An 18,979-nucleotide genomic window follows, 5' to 3' on the forward strand; every position below is an offset into this window, starting at 1 on the left:
TTAATTTATTTACATTATTCACACAAAACACTGCACTTATACCAGGAAATATCTTCTTAGATAGTTCAAAGTCTGTTTTTGGTTGATCTAAAATCACAGTTGCTCACTGTGAAGCCTTCGGAGACGGACGGTGCATTTTTATATGTGCCACTAGATGGCTTGATTTGAAGAAACTCTTTCCACACTGAGTGCAGCGATACGGTCTCTCTCCTGTATGAAGTCGCTCGTGTGCTTTCAAGGATCCCGACTGACTGTAACTCTTGTCACAAAGCGAACACTTGTATGGTCTTTCACCGATATGAATCTTCTGGTGCTCTTTCAAGTTGGTGGCTTTATTAAACGTCCTGCCGCAGTCTGAACACAGGTAAGGTCTCACGCCGCTATGCAGCTTCTGGTGCGCTCTAAAAGAGTCCAGCCGTGCAAAACTCTTTCCGCACGAAGAACACAAGTGAGGCCTTTCATTTGTATGAGCTTGGAGGTGGTATCTTAAAGCGGACGCAGACGGACATTTTTCGCCACACTGATCGCAGCTGAAAGGCTTCACTCCAGAATGAGAGTGCAGATGATTGTTGAAATTGTGAGCCCAGTTAAAGCTCTTTCCACACTCAGGGCAAATAAAGGACTTCGTGCCAGTGTGAATTCTTGAGTGGTTCTTCAAGCTGTCGTTACGTGTGAAACCGCTTCCGCACTGATGACATACGAATGGTTTCTTTCCAGTGTGAACTCTTAGGTGACTGTTCAGGTGTTCCTTTTGCGTGAAAGTCTTCGCACATTGAGGACAGGTGTAGGGTTTCTCTCCAGTATGGACTCTTATGTGCACATTCAAGCTGTATTTACGTGCGAAGCTCCTCCCGCAGTGCGGACACGTGTACGGACGCTCTCCGGTGTGGATTCTGATGTGACTAATGAGGCTTCCTTTTTGCGTGAAACTCTTTTTACATTGAGGGCAGGTCACAGGGTTTTTGGCTTCTGTTCTTTGAGCTCCGTTTTGGGAGGAATTATATTCTACAGTAATGAAATGTTCCTCTTCGTTCAGTTCTAAACGTTCCTCCTTCACTTCCATCAGGTCTAAAAATGAACATATTAAATCTTTGAAAATGACCAATAAATGTAAATATAGTAAAAGTTCAAGCATGGAACATTGTATCAATAACAAAAGGTAATCAATTGAATTCATGCAACTTTAACAATTTAAAAATTTTATTGCATTTTTTTAATAATAATAGTTAATTTTTTTCTGGATTTAAGGTTTAATACAAATGTATTATCACAAACAGCGGTAATCAAATAAAAACAAAAAAAAGAATGATTGGATTCATCTTTTACAATGACTTTTATCTCACAATTCTGACTTTTTTCTGACAATTATGAAAAAACTTTTAAAATTTAGACTTTTCTTCCCAGATTTGAGTTTAGATCATGCAGTTCTGGAGAATTGTGAGTTTATATCAGGATAAAACACTACAAAGTTAAACTTTTCCCCTCAAAATTCGATTTTTTTCTTGCAATTTATATCTAGCAATTCTGACAGAAAAAAAAATCTCAGAATTGTGGGGGAAAAAAGTCTGAATATTGAGAAATTTTTTTATTGCATTTGTTTTATAATAATAGTTAATTTTTTTTCTGGATTTAAGGTTTAATACAAATGTATTATCACAAACAGCGGTAATCAAATAAAAACAAAAAAATAATGATTGGATTCATCTTTTACAATGACTTTTATCTCACAATTATGAAAAAACTTTTAAAATTTAGACTTTTCTTCCCAGATTTGAGTTTAGATCATGCAATTCTGGAGAATTGTGAGTTTATATCAGGATACAACACTACAAAGTTAAACTTTTCCCCTCAAAATTCGATTTTTTTCTTGCAATTTATATCTAGCAATTCTGACAGAAAAAAAAATCTCAGAATTGTGGGGGAAAAAAGTCTGAATATTGAGATTTTTTTTTATTCCGTGGCAGAAATTGGCTTCCATAGTCAAGTATTTACAGGCGCATCTCAATAAATTAGAATGTCGTGGAAAAGTTCATTTATTTCAGTAATTCAACTCAAATTGTGAAACTCGTGTATTAAATAAATTCAATGCACACAGACTGAAGTAGTTTAAGTCTTTGGTTCTTTTAATTGTGATGATTTTGGCTCACATTTAACAAAAACCCACCAATTCACTATCTCAACAAATGAGAATATGGTGACATGCCAATCAGCTAATCAACTCAAAACACCTGCAAAGGTTTCCTGAGCCTTCAAAATGGCCTCTCAGTTTGGTTCACTAGGCTACACAATCATGATGAAGACTGCTGATCTAACAGTTGTCCAGAAGACAATCATTGACACCCTTCACAAGGAGCCACAAACATTCATTGCCAAAGAAACTGGCTGTTCACAGAGTGCTGTATCCAAGCATGAAGATCATGAAGAACTTTTTATGTTTCTGTCTCATCTCGCGTCATTATATCTCAATATTATATCTGAGACTCCCTCAGATATCAACCAAATATTAAAGAACCTGAACCCAATAAATGTAAGATAAATAGTGAAAGCATAAACACATACAAATGAACATAGCCTAATTCCCAAATCATTCATCAAATATACCTGTTTGTTTACATGTATTTCAATTTAGATAGTATCATATATAAAATGCCATACAATATGCAAATGTAAGCATGACACTCAGGGTCACTACACTTTTACTAGGCTATAGAAAACAGCTACTAGGCTACTAACTAGAAATATTCTCAGAATTTTAGCTAACATTCTGGTAAGGTTCATTCACAGTTATTACAAAAGTTCTTCTGGTAAGAAAAATTCTTTAATAACATTCCCATCATGAATTCGTTTTTTCAGAATTAAAAAAAAAAAGTTGTCCAAAAATAAAAAACTTTTAAAAACAATGTGTTTGCAAAATGATCAAATAGAACATATTTACATATAAAAATACTTACATATACTTACATATTTTCTCTAACGTTCGCATAACCAAGAAACATTTGAAATTTTTCATAACTTAATGAGAATGTTAGCAAAACATTCTTAGAACAGCTGGGTATGTTCCCATTGAGTTATGAAAATGTTATTTCTCTGAATATTTAAAAATCCAGTTTATATTAAATGTTTAAAAACATGGTTTTGTTATTTTTGGGTTATGTGAACGTTAAGTGAACATCCCAGCATATATTGCCAAATTTATGTGGGAAGGGAAATGTGAAGATTTATTTTATTTTTTTTACTTATTTTACATTACACAACAAACAGAGCCAATACTATTATGAGCAACAGGACTTTCATACAGTAGCACATAAGTAGCACAGTTATATTTGTAGCAATAGCCAACAATACATTGTATGGGTTAAAATTATTGATTTTTCTTTTATGCCAAAAATCATTAGGATATTAAGTAAAGATCATGTTCCATGAAGATATTTTGTACATTTCCTACCGTAAATATATTAAAACTTCATTTTTGATTAGTAATATGCATTGCTAAGAACTTCATTTGGACAACTTTAAAGCTGATTTATTTTTTTGCACTTTCAGATTCCAGATTTTCAAATAGTTGTATCTCGGCCAAATATTGTCCTATATCCTAACATACATCTAACTTGCAAACGCCAGACCACTGATTCGTCAAACCTGCTTTCCTGCAGTCCGTGTTCTTCTGACTTCTGACTATTTTGTAGAAAGTAACGAATATGCTTCGGCGAAACGTATCGGAGTCAAAGTATACATTTTAATTAGGAAATGTAGTGGAGTAAAAGTAAAAGTTGGCTGAAATATAAAAACCCAAGTAAAGTACAGATACTCCCAAAAAATACTTAAGTACTGTAACGAAGTATTATTACTTTGTTACATTACACCACTGCTTATAATCGCTCATAGAAATACATCGGATGTCATCATTTTTTGTCATAACTAATTTATTAATAATCCAGCATCATCTGTATTAAAGAGAAAGTCACTTCATCCGATGTCTAAAGTGAATAAAATAGCCTTAACAGCCTACTTACACATAATAGGCCTACTGAAGAACGTTGTTCTTTAAAAGCATTCGATCTGTAGATAACATTTGCTCACTGTGACGCAGAACAATTTTTTTTCATATGAATCACCAGACCACGGAAACGTTTGAAACTCTCTCCACACCGAGTACAGTAATACGGCTTCTCTCCACTATGAACTCGCTCGTGTATTCTCAAATGTTCAGGCCGAATGAAACTCTTGTCACAGTATGAGCACTTGTTAGGTTTTTCTCCCCCACAAAAAAAAAGGGACTCAATTTAAAGCAAAGCGGTTCATTATTAGTATATAAACAGCTCTATAAGAATCAATCTCTTTTTTATGTAACCCTGGGACTCTAAATAACGATAAAGGGTTAAATTCTTAAATTATAACTTGCTTGGCACGTCCTTTCTGAACAATGTTAGCATCAAACAAAACAAAACAAAGAAGAATTCACGTATATTCAATGCTGAAACAAAAGCAGAGCGTATATTTATTAATAGTTAAATACCTCTTCTATCAAGGTGGTTCATGTCAAACTCTGTAAATCGAGAACATCTCTCACATGTTGCAACACATTACAGACTAGAAATACACATATATTTCTTCTTCTTCTGCTTCCTCCTCTTCTTCTTCTTCGGTTTTATGGCGGGTAGCACCAATGTTAAGGTGCATTATCGCCACCTACTGTATTGGAGTGTGAACCAGAGTTGACACTTTCATAATAAGAGGACAAAAAAAATTACTAAAAAAAAAAAAATGTTTACTTCTTTACCTCAAGAACATCAGCTCTGTTCTCTTAAGATACAAAAATAAACTTTCTAGTCCATAAGTAAATATATTTTTAAGCTTTAGGTTATCCACTCCCGTCTTTCTAAGTTCATTCTTCATTGTTTCTCGTACATTAGTACACTTTTGACAAACACAAATAACATGTTCTACTGATTCCTCCATTCCACAGTGCTCACAAAATCCTGTTGGATGTTTATTTATTATTTTTAAGGTTTTATTGTCTTCTTCTTCTTCTTCTTCGTTTTTAACGGCGGCTGGCAACCAACGTAAATAGGTGCATTACCGCCACCTTCTGCTCCGGAGTGTGGAACAGAGTTTTATATTCTATTCAGTCCAGTTTATTTAACTTGACCATTTTATTAAAACCTTAAAATGTAATTCTTGAGCTCCATTTTTTTTCTTTATTTCTTCTATCATTTTCCCATTTCTTGTTCGTATAGGCCTACTACATAAAAAAAAAACATGAGGTATTTTTTCTTCAACATGACATTGTTCACATAACCCATTTTGGATGTTTCCCTATTATTTTAAGTGTGCTGTTTAAATTTGAATGCCCTAACATTATTCTATAACATATAGATACACTCTTCTTTATTGATTTACCTATACACTTTATATTTTGATTTACTTTATTAATTAAACGGTAAAAAAATGTCTCGAGACATTTCACAATTTTCATATTTTATATATAGGCCTATATGCTTTATATTCATACAAACAGAAAAACAGCGATAACTAAATAAAAAATACAAATTTAAATAGCATCACAAACATTTGTTGAATTCATTTAAATGAACCCTAAACTTTATAATACGATTCGCAAATGCATGTGCAATTTCAGCTACCACGAGCATAATCGACCTTTATTGAAAGAGAAAGTGAAAAAAGTGACGACTGATGACGTATTGATGGCATAGCCTAATTTTTAGCAATTTTTTTTTAGTATGCTAAATATTGACTTTCAATGGGATCAAGCTCAATTCAGTTCATCTGGGATCAGACTCAAAAAGTCCATTTTAAAAGTTAAAAACTCAAATTGAGGAAATTGTTTCATATATTGGCATATACAGATCATGACAGGAAAGAGAGGTTGTCACAGCGCTTCGCAAAGTTAAATCCCACAAGGCGTCTGGCCCGGATGGCTTGAAGGGGAAAGTCTTGAAAGAATGTGCAGAACAACTGGGACATGTGTGTACAAGGATGTTTCAAATCTTTCTGGACAATAGCTTTGTACCATTGGCCTGGAAGAATTCAATTGTTATCCCGGTACCAAAAATGCCTCATGCAAAATTGTTAAATGACTTTCGTCTATTTGCGCTCACATCAGTTTTCTGCAAATGTATGGAATGCATAGTGTGTGAGGAATTGTCATCCCAAATTGAGAGGTTCACCTGCAGTTTGCCTATCGGGTCAATCGGAGCACTGTGGATGCCTCTCTTACTCTTCTGAATAAAGTTCAACATCATTTAGATAAGTCATATACAGTGGGTACGGAAAGTATTCAAACCCCCTTAAATTTTTCACTCTTTGTTATATTGCAGCCATTTGCGAAAATCATTTAAGTTCATTTTTTTTCCTCATTAATGTACACACAGCACCCCATATTGAAGAATATGTGTTTTCATGGATTTTTCGTCTGCTTTTAATACTGTCCAACCTAACCTTCTTTTAAAGCATCTTCACAATTTAGGTGTTAGTAGTTGGTTGATTTCATGGATTAAAGAATTTAAAAAAAACATAATGTCATGGCTGACTGCTTGGTTTTAAATACTGGGGTACCCCAGGGATGTGTATTATCTCCAATATTATTCTCTGTATACGTCAATGAACTGCAGTGTGATGATGATAATCTCTCCATCATAAAGTATGCTGATGATATGGCACTGGTTTCCTGTCAGAAAGAAATTAATAACTCTTCATTATCAATAGCATTATTGGTTGGCTTGATAGTAGCTTTTTACATCTTAATATTGGAAGGACAAAAGAGCTATGCTTGAGGAGTCAAATAAGAATAGTAGATACAAGCCCATATAAACCAGTCATTATAAAAAGAAAAATTGCAGAGCAGGTCTCGAATTTTAAATATTTAGGAACAATTACTGACGATAAACTCAACTTTGAAAGTAATGTAGAGTCTGTCTATAAGAAGGCAAGCCAGCGCCTTGGTCTTCTTAGAAAACTGAGGAACTTTAATGTTAGTGTTATACTATGGTATACAGGTCAATGATTGAGAGCATTCTTACATATAATATTGTCTCATGGTACGGAGACAGGATTATCATCTATGATATTTCTGTTTTTATACTGAAATGAAAAATGTGTGTGTAGAAGTTAAATATAGTTAAACAAAAGAATGTAGTGATTCAGATGATACATGTTTTGTCACTTTTGTCGTTCAAATCAAATTATACACCAGTCTTGCAAAATATTGCAGCAGTTAAAATCATCTGTAAATAATGAAAACTGTTTATTATTTTTTTTTTTTCAGTTTAATATTTTCCAACTCATGTACAACCAGAACACAATATAGGAAATTAGTAAATGACAAGAATGTGGCTTATTCAAGCAAGAACTGATCAACACACAGTAAAGCATGACACATTTAGCAAACGAATTACCCAGTAGGAAAGATAAAAATGATTTACACTGTAAGAATTATTATCTTGGTGAAGCTTCGAGCATCATTCTATAGTTCCTTAATCAGACTGTGAAATCAAATTCACAAAATGAAACTAGATGGTGTTGTGCTTTTGGGTGAATATATTTTGTTTAACAGTTTAATCCTGAAAATGTTGCTCACTCTGATGACTTACATTTTATCAAGTATGATCAGCTCTAGTAAAGTTTTATCAAGATTATCAGCTCTAGTAAAGCTCTTCCCACACTCACGACACACATGATCTTTCTCACCGGTGTGTATTTTCTGATGCACTTCACAATGATTTAGCTGAGCAAAACTCTTTCCACAATAAAAACATGCATAAGGCCTTTCATTTGTATGAAAATGCATGTGTTCTTTTAGAAATGTTGATGATTTAAAATCTGTACCACACTGATCACAGGTAAATGGCTTCTCTCCAGTGTGAACTCGCTCATGTATTTTCATAGTTCCAGACTGAGTGAAACTCTTGTCACAATATAAGCACTTGCAAGGTTTTTCTCCAGTATGAATCATTTGGTGCAGTTTAAGGTGGCCAGCTGTAGTAAAGCTCTTCCCACACTCACAACACACATGATCTTTCACTTCATCATGAGTTCTCTGATGCTGTTTATAAGTGTCCAGTTGTGAAAAACTCTTTCTACACTGAGGGCATGTGTATGGTTTCTCTCCAGTGTGGATTCTCATGTTTCTTTCAAGGTTTCTTTTGTGTGAGAAACTCTTTTCACACTGTGAGCAGGTGTGCAGCTTTTTGGCTTTTGTTCTTTGAGTTTTGAAGTCACAGTGTTTCTCCTCCTCTTCATTCAGTTCTTGTCTTTGCTCTTTCATGTCCATCCAGTCTAAAATAATAAGTTAGAATCAGCTGATTCCAGATAATTTAACAGCAGAAAACAACAGAGATTAGATATTTGTATGTCAGATCTTTGATGTGCCAATGGTTAATTATCTTGTTAGTTCAATTGAATGTTGATGACAACAGGCTTATGATAATTTAAAAGCAATTCTGTATCATTTATCATCCATACCCTGTTGAAAAAACAGCATGCTGTTTTTTTCAACAGGATATATACTGATCAAAATTTCACATCTAACAAAAACAGTCAATAATGAAAAATAAAGAGCCAACCTGTTTGTTCCTCAGTATCTTCATGTTTTATTCTGGATGGTTCTGGATCCCTCATGTCTTCAATCTCCTCTTTAATAAACTCCATCTTTAACAGTCACAGATTTCAGCTGCTGCACCTGGAGTTTGTTCTTCTCTTGTAGGATGATGTGAATATTCTCCAGTATTTATAGCTGAACTGTTGTGAGAGGGGCTTCACTGATCATTGTCTGATACTGAGATCCACAGGACCAGATCTGGAAAATCAAAAATAGAGGAATTAATTTGCACTAAACTACTTCAGTTATGCTGAAATGAATTAAACATATTTCCTGTTCGAAATACAGAGCATTTTGGTAATGCGGTATATTATCAGCACATGAAAAATATCAATAAGGAGCAATTCTTTGTTATAAAACACTAGATTTTAAGCAGTGAGTTAACTGTTGTATGGAAACAGACCCTTGAGTAGTTTTACTTTAACATCAGATTTAAATATAAAAAATAAACATTTAAGCATTTATATAAATCAATCATTACATGTACGTTGGAGTTTTTCACACGTCTGAATTATCATTAATTTGTTTATTATTTTGTTCAAATAAATAAATAAAGAGAAACTATATTATAATATTACTACTATTATTAATAAAATCTTTGTAGTTTTATTTAATGGGTCACACGATGTGCAGTGTGAGCACCAAACCAAATCTCCAAGTGCTCTCATGAGAACCAGACTGAAAAACTTGCACCCATAATGTATTTCTATTTTATTTTTATTTTTGAAAGGCGGTAGGGGGAGTACTGGCACTTTTTTGCCCACTTTAAGCACTGCACATAAACAACGAGTGATTAAAACAGGATAGTCAAATGATTGGGTTACACAGATAATGTGGCATTATGCAATGGAATGATGTTTGGTTATAGGTTGGATGATCTTATGCATTTTTAATAGGTTATGGCAGCCATTCTGCAAGCGGTTCTGAGAGAGAGAATCCTGTTCTGTGAGGAAGGTCGAAAGGTTTTGCTCTCTGTCCTCGGGGGGAAGAGGGTCAGTGTGTCGTCTCTTCCACCATTAATCTTGAGTTATCCTCCTAAATGTAACAATCGTCTTCTGGTATGTCGCTCCAGACTTGTTGGCGGCAGGAAATCTGACCCACGGTCATCCATGTTGCCTTTGGGGCCCCCTGGAATTCTTCTGCTTTTGCTCAATTCTGCTCACATTATAGCTGTCTGATTCACTCTAACATCCTACACTCTATAGTTCCTTAATCAGACTAAGAACAAGTCAAAATTCACAAAATTAAACTAGATGTATTTGTGCTTTTGAGAGAAACTCAATATTTTGTTTATCTCACACTATTTACTCGGCTGTTCTAACATGAAAATGTTGCTCACGGTGACAAATTAGGACATATTTTCATGTGACTTTCAAGGCCTTTTAAAAATCTAAAACTCTTCTCACAGGGAGGGCAGTAGTACGGCTTCTCTCCAGTATGAATCTGCTCATGTGCTTTCAGGTTTCCAGACTGAGTGAAACTCTTGTCACAATATGAGCACTTGTAAGGTTTCTCTCCAGTATGAATCCTTTGGTGCTGTTGCAGATTATCAGCTCTAGTAAATCTCTTCCCACACTCACGACACACATGATCTTTCTCACTGGTGTGTGTTTTCTGGTGCCGTTTACAATGATCCAGTCGAGCAAAACACTTTCCACAAAATGAACATGCATACGGTCTCACATTTGTATGAATTTTCATGTGGTTTTTTAGAAGTATTGATAATTTAAAATCTGTACCACACTGATCACAGGTAAATGGTCTTTCTCCAGAGTGAACGAGCAGATGAAAATTGAGATCACTTCTATATCTGAAACTCTTTCCACACTGAGTACAGTGATACGGCTTCTCTCCAGTGTGAACTCGCTCATGTATTCTCATGGTTCCTGCCTGAGTGAAACTCTTGTCACAATATGAGCACTTGTGAGGTTTTTCTCCAGTGTGAATCCTTTTGTGCCGTTTCAAACGGCTAACTTTAGTGAAGCTCTTCCCACAATCCAAACACACATGATCTTTCACTTCATTATGAGTTCTCTGGCGCTGTTTACAATTTTCCATCAATGAGCGACTCTTTCCATGGAAAGAACACGAGAGAGGTTTCTCATTTATATGGTCCTTCAGGTGTGTTTTCAGATTTGATGAATCTTTACCACGCTGATCACAGGTGTGCAGCTTTTTGGCTTTTATTCTTTGAGTTTTGAAGTCACAGTGTTTCTCCTCCACTTCACTCAGTCCTTGTCTTTGCTCTGTCACTTTTATCTGGTCTAATTGTAAAAGCTAGAAATAGTTCAAAAATGAGAAATGCAAAAATTCAGCTGAATCTCAGTAGTTAATAATGAAGACTCGAAAATGAACACCAACCTGTTTGTTCCTCAGAATTTTCATGTTTTATTCTGGATGGTTCTGGATCACTCATGTCTTCAATCTCCTCTTTAACAAACTCCGTCTTTACCACAGTATGTCACAGATTTCAGCTGCTGCACTTGGAGTTTGTTCTTCTCCTCTAGGATGATGTTAATATTTCCCAAGTTTGTATCAGCCCAGAGACGTCAAAGTGGGTGGGCCTCACCTCCGTATGGGAGGGGCTTGTGTCACATGTGGGCAGATGCCTTCAATTTAGTGCTACTGAATGCATTACTTTTATTAAATACAGAAATACAGAATATTTTGACAAGGTTGTATATTATTTGCATATAATACAGCTGTATAGGATGGTAGCTCATCAAATTGTAGGGTCCTAAATAAGGATGAAACAAGTACATTCTTCAGTTAACACTTAAACTAAACTTAAATTAAAACAGAAAACATAAAAGCATTTCATATACAAGGTAATCTCCGGAAAGGCATGAAGTTAATGACTAAATGACTTAATTAAATTAAATTCATGTCTATTTGTAGATGCCTCTGAACAGAATAAAATATGACCAATAATGGACAATCACTCTGTGTAGCTTTACAGTACTGACTGTACATCTGAAACATTTCCTGCTACAGTATTAATGTTTTGCTTTAGACATTATTTCTGATCATTTCTTGTACGCTCAGAACACTAATACATGTTTGTGGCTTGTTGTATTCCTCATTTGCAAGTTGCTTTGGATAAAAGCATCTGCCAAATTAATACATGTAAATGATTAAGCAGATGACATCAATGTATCCTAGTCACTCAAGATCTTGTCAGTGAAATAGTCATTTATTTTTGTTATTACACAGAGACAGACGTCAGTATTTATTTCCAGATGCTGTTGTTTATGTGTCCAGTTCTGAAAAACTCTTTCCACAAAAAGATCACACATGAGGCGGTTTACCTGTATAAATGTTGTTGTTGTTTTTTAGATTTGATGGCAAAAATAAAGGATTTACCACACTGATCACAGTTAAATGGCTTTTCTTCACAGTGAATGTGCAGATGATAAAAGCCTCTTTGTCTCATCCAAATAGTTCACTGTTTTCAGCTCATTCATTATGATGAATAGATCTTTTGTAAATTGGCACATTAAGCACATTTCATTGGTGTCAACGTGCTGAGACAAACTGCAAGACTATGATATTTCTGTTTTCATACTGAAATTAAAAATGTGTTAATTGTTAAGTTGTTAATCTAATTGTTATCTGACTCCATCTTATTATGACCTCGAATTTAGATTACCATGCCAGCTATTATTGATCATTCTGATAATTTATCTAGACATCTGATTATTATCTATAAGCACACTTTGAGTAAACAATCTCAGAGTGAGTCAGAACAAAATCAAATGTAACAATTTATTATCAGTCAGGTAAAAATGCATTATGCCAATTACATAGCCAATTCAGAGATATCAATTCAAAGTTCAATGACAAAACAAGACATCAAGTTCTCAAATATAAAACTAAGAGCAAAAGATGCATATCTGACTTCAGAAAGATGGAATATAGATTATATATGCAACATTTTCTTAAAGTAGGCCTATTCAGACCAAGACAAACATCCTTCAAATGGAGACAGGAACTAACAATTGGAATTTGCATTGATTAAGGCCAATAGATGTTGAGAGTTTTACACCTTTTGGGGGCAGATGGTAATTTGCATGAAAGACAGTGGGAAAGGGCACACCCAACAGTAAATAAAACACCTCTAAACTCTTAGGATCCATTATCTTTTAGTCTACTTCTTGTAAGATTGAAACCATTGTACTAGTCACACTGATACATTTGAAATGATACCAAACATGACTGTTCATTCACTTGCATTGGCACAGAACATTTTGTATTTATATAATCATTCTGATTCTGAGTGAAGGGAAGAATGGGTGGAGGGATTGAAGGAACAAATGTGAAGGAAAGACAGGAGGGAAGGAAGCTTTCTGCATCTCCACTCTGTAGGGTGTGAAAACATATGCCTGTGTGTGTTTATATTGTCTGTATCTCAAGAGATCAAAGTAACTACGGTTCTTTTGCAGAAGATTTTTTGTATTAAACAAAATATGAATTAATCAAATCAATGTGAATATAACCATTTCTGTATGAAGCTATTCTGCTATTATATTCATGTATTTGCCTGTGTGGATGGAGGCCTGGAGAGAATGAAATGTGCAGTCATTACAACAATACAGGATCTGGTGAAGCTGGACATCCTGTTTTGACATTAGACACAATATACGAGGAGGCCTCCTCATTCCACTTCACATAAATTGAGGCCTCCGGTCTACTTTTTAAAAACAGATCAGTTGAGTTGAGAGATCAGTTGAAAAACAGACTGGAGTCACAGCCAAAAAAGGTAAAAAAAGATAAACAATAACGACAGTGCATAAAATATATGGAACTGTATGGAAGCGTCAAGAATCACTCTATTGTACACTTTATAGTTAAATGCACAAAATTAAACTAGATGGCGTTGTGCTATTAGGTGAAACTATGTTTTGTTTATCTCACACAAATTACTTGACTGTTTAACACAAAAATGTTGCTCACTGTGACGACGTGTGACATGTTTTCATGTGCTTTTTAAGGCTTTTTAAATGCCTAAAACTCTTCTCACAGGAGGGCAGTAGTACGGCTTCTCTCCAGTATGAATCCGCTCATGTGCCTTCAGGGATGCTAACTGAGTGAAACTCTTGTCACAATATGAGCACTTGTAAGGTTTCTCTCCAGTATGAATCCTTTGGTGCTGTTGCAGATTATCAGCTCTAGTAAATCTCTTCCCACACTCACGACACACATGATCTTTCTCACTGGTGTGTGTTTTCTGGTGCCGTTTACAATGATCCAGTCGAGCAAAACACTTTCCACAAAATGAACATGCATACGGTCTCACATTTGTATGAATTTTCATGTGGTTTTTTAGAAGTATTGATAATTTAAAATCTGTACCACACTGATCACAGGTAAATGGTCTTTCTCCAGAGTGAACGAGCAGGTGAAAATTGAGATCACTTCTATATCTGAAACTCTTTCCACACTGAGTACAGTGATACGGCTTCTCTCCAGTGTGAAGTCGCTCATGCCTTTTCAGGCTTCCAGACTGAGTGAAACACTTGTCACAATATGAGCACTTGTAAGATTTTTCTCCAGTGTGAATTCTTTGGTGCTGTTTCAGAAAGGCAGCTGCAGTAAAGCTCTTCCCACACTCACGACACACATGATCTCTCACTTCAATATGTGTTTTCTGATGCTGTTTACAATTGTCTAGCCTTGAAAAACCCTTTCCACAGAAAGAACACAAGTAAGGCTTCTCATCTGAATGTGTTTTCTTGTGTTTTTTTACACTGAATGGTGCATGAAACTTTTTACCACAGTTAAATGGCTTTTCTCCAGAGTGAATGTGCAGATGATAACTGAGACCGGCTGCTGCAGTAAAACTCTTTCCACACTGTGAGCAGGTGTGCAGCTGTTTGGCTTTTTTTCTTGATTTTTCCTCCTCTACTTCTTTCAGCTTCACTCTTTGCTGTTTTATTTCAGCCGAGTCTAAAATAAACAAATTATGTGGTTAAAATCAAGTGAACTGGATCTTTGTTAGATTAATGTTTCTCAGCAGTCAGTAATGAAGAATCATGAATGGACACCAACCTGTTTGTTCCTCAGTATCTTCATGTTTTATTCTGGATGGTTCTGGATCCCTCATGTCTTCAATCTCCTCTTTAATAAACTCCATCTTTAACAGTCAGAGATTTCAGCTGCTGCACCTGGAGTTTGTTCTTCTCTTGTAGGATGATGTGAATATTCTCCAGTATTTATAGCTGAACTGTTGTGAGAGGGGCTTCACTGATCATTGTCTGATACTGAGACCCACAGGACCAGATCTGGAGAAATCAAAAATAGAGGAATTAATTTGCACTAAACTACTTCAGTTATGCTGAAATGAATTAAACATATTTCCTGTTCGAAATACAGAGCATTTTGGTAATGCGGTATATTATCAGCACATGAAAAATATCAATAAGGAGCAATTCTTTGTTATAAAACACTAGATTTTAAGCAGTGAGTTAACTGTTGTATGGAAACAGACCCTTGAGTAGTTTTACTTTAACATCAGATTTAAATATAAAAAATAAACATTTAAGCATTTATATAAATCAATCATTACATGTACGTTGGAGTTTTTCACACGTCTGAATTATCATTAATTTGTTTATTATTTTGTTCAAATAAATAAATAAAGAGAAACTATATTATAATATTACTACTATTATTAATAAAATCTTTGTAGTTTTATTTAATGGGTCACACGATGTGCAGTGTGAGCACCAAACCAAATCTCCAAGTGCTCTCATGAGAACCAGACTGAAAAACTTGCACCCATAATGTATTTCTATTTTATTTTTATTTTTGAAAGGCGGTAGGGGGAGTACTGGCACTTTTTTGCCCACTTTAAGCACTGCACATAAACAACGAGTGATTAAAACAGGATAGTCAAATGATTGGGTTACACAGATAATGTGGCATTATGCAATGGAATGATGTTTGGTTATAGGTTGGATGATCTTATGCATTTTTAATAGGTTATGGCAGCCATTCTGCAAGCGGTTCTGAGAGAGAGAATCCTGTTCTGTGAGGAAGGTCGAAAGGTTTTGCTCTTTGTCCTCGGGGGGAAGAGGGTCAGTGTGTCGTCTCTTCCACCATTAATCTTGAGTTATCCTCCTAAATGTAACAATCGTCTTCTGGTATGTCGCTCCAGACTTGTTGGCGGCAGGAAATCTGACCCACGGTCATCCATGTTGCCTTTGGGGCCCCCTGGAATTCTTCTGCTTTTGCTCAATTCTGCTCACATTATAGCTGTCTGATTCACTCTAACATCCTACACTCTATAGTTCCTTAATCAGACTAAGAACAAGTCAAAATTCACAAAATTAAACTAGATGTTTTTGTGCTTTTGAGAGAAACTCAATATTTTGTTTATCTCACACTATTTACTCGGCTGTTCTAACATGAAAATGTTGCTCACGGTGACAAATTAGGACATATTTTCATGTGACTTTCAAGGCCTTTTAAAAATCTAAACCTCTTCTCACAGGGAGGGCAGTAGTACGGCTTCTCTCCAGTATGAATCTGCTCATGTGCTTTCAGGTTTCCAGACTGAGTGAAACTCTTGTCACAATATGAGCACTTGTAAGGTTTCTCTCCAGTATGAATCCTTTGGTGCTGTTGCAGATTATCAGCTCTAGTAAATCTCTTCCCACACTCACGACACACATGATCTTTCTCACTGGTGTGTGTTTTCTGGTGCCGTTTACAATGATCCAGTCGAGCAAAACACTTTCCACAAAATGAACATGCATACGGTCTCACATTTGTATGAATTTTCATGTGGTTTTTTAGAAGTATTGATAATTTAAAATCTGTACCACACTGATCACAGGTAAATCGTCACATGTGGGCAGATGCCTTCAATTTAGTGCTACTGAATGCATCACTTTTATTAAATACAGAATATTTTGACAAGGTTGTATATTATTTGCATATAATACAGCTGTATAGGATGGTAGCTCATCAAATTGTCAAATTGTTGTAGGGTCCTAAATAAGGATGAAACAAGTACATTCTTCAGTTAACACTTAAACTAAACTTAAATTAAAACAGAAAACATAAAAGCATTTCATATACAAGGTAATCTCCGGAAAGGCATGAAGTTAATGACTAAATGACTTAATTAAATTAAATTCATGTCTATTTGTAGATGCCTCTGAACAGAATAAAATATGACCAATAATGGACAATCACTCTGTGTAGCTTTACAGAACTGACTGTACATCCGAAACATTTCCTGCTACAGTATTAATGTTTTGCTTTAGACATTATTTCTGATCATTTCTTGTACGCTCAGAACACTAATACATGTTTGTGGCTTGTTGTATTCCTCATTTGCAAGTTGCTTTGGATAAAAGCTTCTGCCAAATTAATACATGTAAATGATTAAGCAGATGACATCAATGTATCCTAGTCACTCAAGATCTTGTCAGTGAAATAATCATTTATTTTTGTTATTACACAGAGACAGACGTCAGTATTTATTTCCAGATGCTGTTGTTTATGTGTCCAGTTCTGAAAAACTCTTTCCACAAAAAGATCACACATGAGGCGGTTTACCTGTATAAATGTTGTTGTTGTTTTTTAGATTTGATGGCAAAAATAAAGGATTTACCACACTGATCACAGTTAAATGGCTTTTCTTCACAGTGAATGTGCAGATGATAAAAGCCTCTTTGTCTCATCCAAATAGTTCACTGTTTTCAGCTCATTCATTATGATGAATAGATCTTTTGTAAATTGGCACATTAAGCACATTTCATTGGTGTCAACGTGCTGAGACAAACTGCAAGACTATGATATTTCTGTTTTCATACTGAAATTAAAAATGTGTTAATTGTTAAGTTGTTAATCTAATTGTTATCTGACTCCATCTTATTATGACCTCGAATTTAGATTACCATGCCAGCTATTATTGATCATTCTGATAATTTATCTAGACATCTGATTATTATCTATAAGCACACTTTGAGTAAACAATCTCAGAGTGAGTCAGAACAAAATCAAATGTAACAATTTATTATCAGTCAGGTAAAAATGCATTATGCCAATTACATAGCCAATTCAGAGATATCAATTCAAAGTTCAATGACAAAACAAGACATCAAGTTCTCAAATATAAAACTAAGAGCAAAAGATGCATATCTGACTTCAGAAAGATGGAATATAGATTATATATGCAACATTTTCTTAAAGTAGGCCTATTCAGACCAAGACAAACATCCTTCAAATGGAGACAGGAACTAACAATTGGAATTTGCATTGATTAAGGCCAATAGATGTTGAGAGTTTTACACCTTTTGGGGGCAGATGGTAATTTGCATGAAAGACAGTGGGAAAGGGCACACCCAACAGTAAATAAAACACCTCTAAACTCTTAGGATCCATTATCTTTTAGTCTACTTCTTGTAAGATTGAAACCATTGTACTAGTCACACTGATACATTTGAAATGATACCAAACATGACTGTTCATTCACTTGCATTGGCACAGAACATTTTGTATTTATATAATCATTCTGATTCTGAGTGAAGGGAAGAATGGGTGGAGGGATTGAAGGAACAAATGTGAAGGAAAGACAGGAGGGAAGGAAGCTTTCTGCATCTCCACTCTGTAGGGTGTGAAAACATATGCCTGTGTGTGTTTATATTGTCTGTATCTCAAGAGATCAAAGTAACTACGGTTCTTTTGCAGAAGATTTTTTGTATTAAACAAAATATGAATTAATCAAATCAATGTGAATATAACCATTTCTGTATGAAGCTATTCTGCTATTATATTCATGTATTTGCCTGTGTGGATGGAGGCCTGGAGAGAATGAAATGTGCAGTCATTACAACAATACAGGATCTGGTGAAGCTGGACATCCTGTTTTGACATTAGACACAATATACGAGGAGGCCTCCTCATTCCACTTCACATAAATTGAGGCCTCCGGTCTACTTTTATTAAAAATGTGTTAATTGTTAAGTTGTTAATCTAATTGTTATCTGACTCCATCTTATTATGACCTCGAATTTAGATTACCATGCCAGCTATTATTGATCATTCTGATAATTTATCTAGACATCTGATTATTATCTATAAGCACACTTTGAGTAAACAATCTCAGAGTGAGTCAGAACAAAATCAAATGTAACAATTTATTATCAGTCAGGTAAAAATGCATTATGCCAATTACATAGCCAATTCAGAGATATCAATTCAAAGTTCAATGACAAAACAAGACATCAAGTTCTCAAATATAAAACTAAGAGCAAAAGATGCATATCTGACTTCAGAAAGATGGAATATAGATTATATATGCAACATTTTCTTAAAGTAGGCCTATTCAGACCAAGACAAACATCCTTCAAA

At 35.0% G+C, this 18,979-nt stretch overlaps 2 protein-coding genes across 3 annotated transcripts in view; both read right to left on the bottom strand.

Moving 5' to 3' along the window:
• Positions 1–11,125, bottom strand: LOC107560847 (gastrula zinc finger protein XlCGF8.2DB-like). Of its 2 annotated transcripts, none has more exons than XM_016245118.1 (2): positions 10,979–11,125; positions 1–1,068 (listed from the first exon to the last, which is right to left on the bottom strand). In XM_016245118.1, exons 1-2 carry the CDS (start codon positions 11,031–11,033, stop codon positions 104–106), a joined length of 1,020 nt encoding a protein of 339 aa, XP_016100604.1. In that variant the 5' UTR covers positions 11,034–11,125; the 3' UTR covers positions 1–103. The 2 variants fall into 2 exon arrangements, with proteins under 2 accessions (XP_016100604.1, XP_016100603.1); XM_016245117.1 differs by lacking the exon at positions 10,979–11,125 and adding an exon at positions 8,583–8,976.
• LOC107560848 (zinc finger protein 239-like) overlaps positions 9,356–18,979 on the bottom strand; it is a 12,978-nt gene continuing 3,354 nt past the window's right edge. Inside the window, exons 2-3 of the mRNA XM_016245120.1 lie at positions 14,666–14,898; positions 9,356–10,881 (exon numbers count right to left, since the gene is read on the bottom strand). Of these exons, the coding sequence (XP_016100606.1) occupies positions 9,953–10,881; positions 14,666–14,750 (1,014 nt within the window). The 5' untranslated portion in view covers positions 14,751–14,898 and the 3' untranslated portion in view covers positions 9,356–9,952. The remainder of the gene's footprint in view (positions 10,882–14,665; positions 14,899–18,979) is intronic.

The sequence above is a fragment of the Sinocyclocheilus grahami genome, unplaced genomic scaffold, assembly GCF_001515645.1.
Source record: "Sinocyclocheilus grahami isolate Dianchi unplaced genomic scaffold, SAMN03320097.WGS_v1.1 scaffold746.1, whole genome shotgun sequence".
In the NCBI taxonomy this organism is placed as follows: Eukaryota; Metazoa; Chordata; class Actinopteri; order Cypriniformes; family Cyprinidae; genus Sinocyclocheilus; species Sinocyclocheilus grahami.

What these genes read in the sequence shown, in the direction of transcription:
- LOC107560847 (XM_016245117.1), bottom strand. Translation starts at nt 8,667, where the DNA reads ATGGAGTTTATTAAAGAGGAGATTGAAGACATGAGGGATCCAGAACCA. An exon ending in AGATACTGAGGAACAAACAG is followed by an intron (nt 1,069 to 8,582) that starts GTTGGCTCTTTA and finishes GTTCATTTTTAG; the next exon opens with ACCTGATGGAAGTGAAGGAG.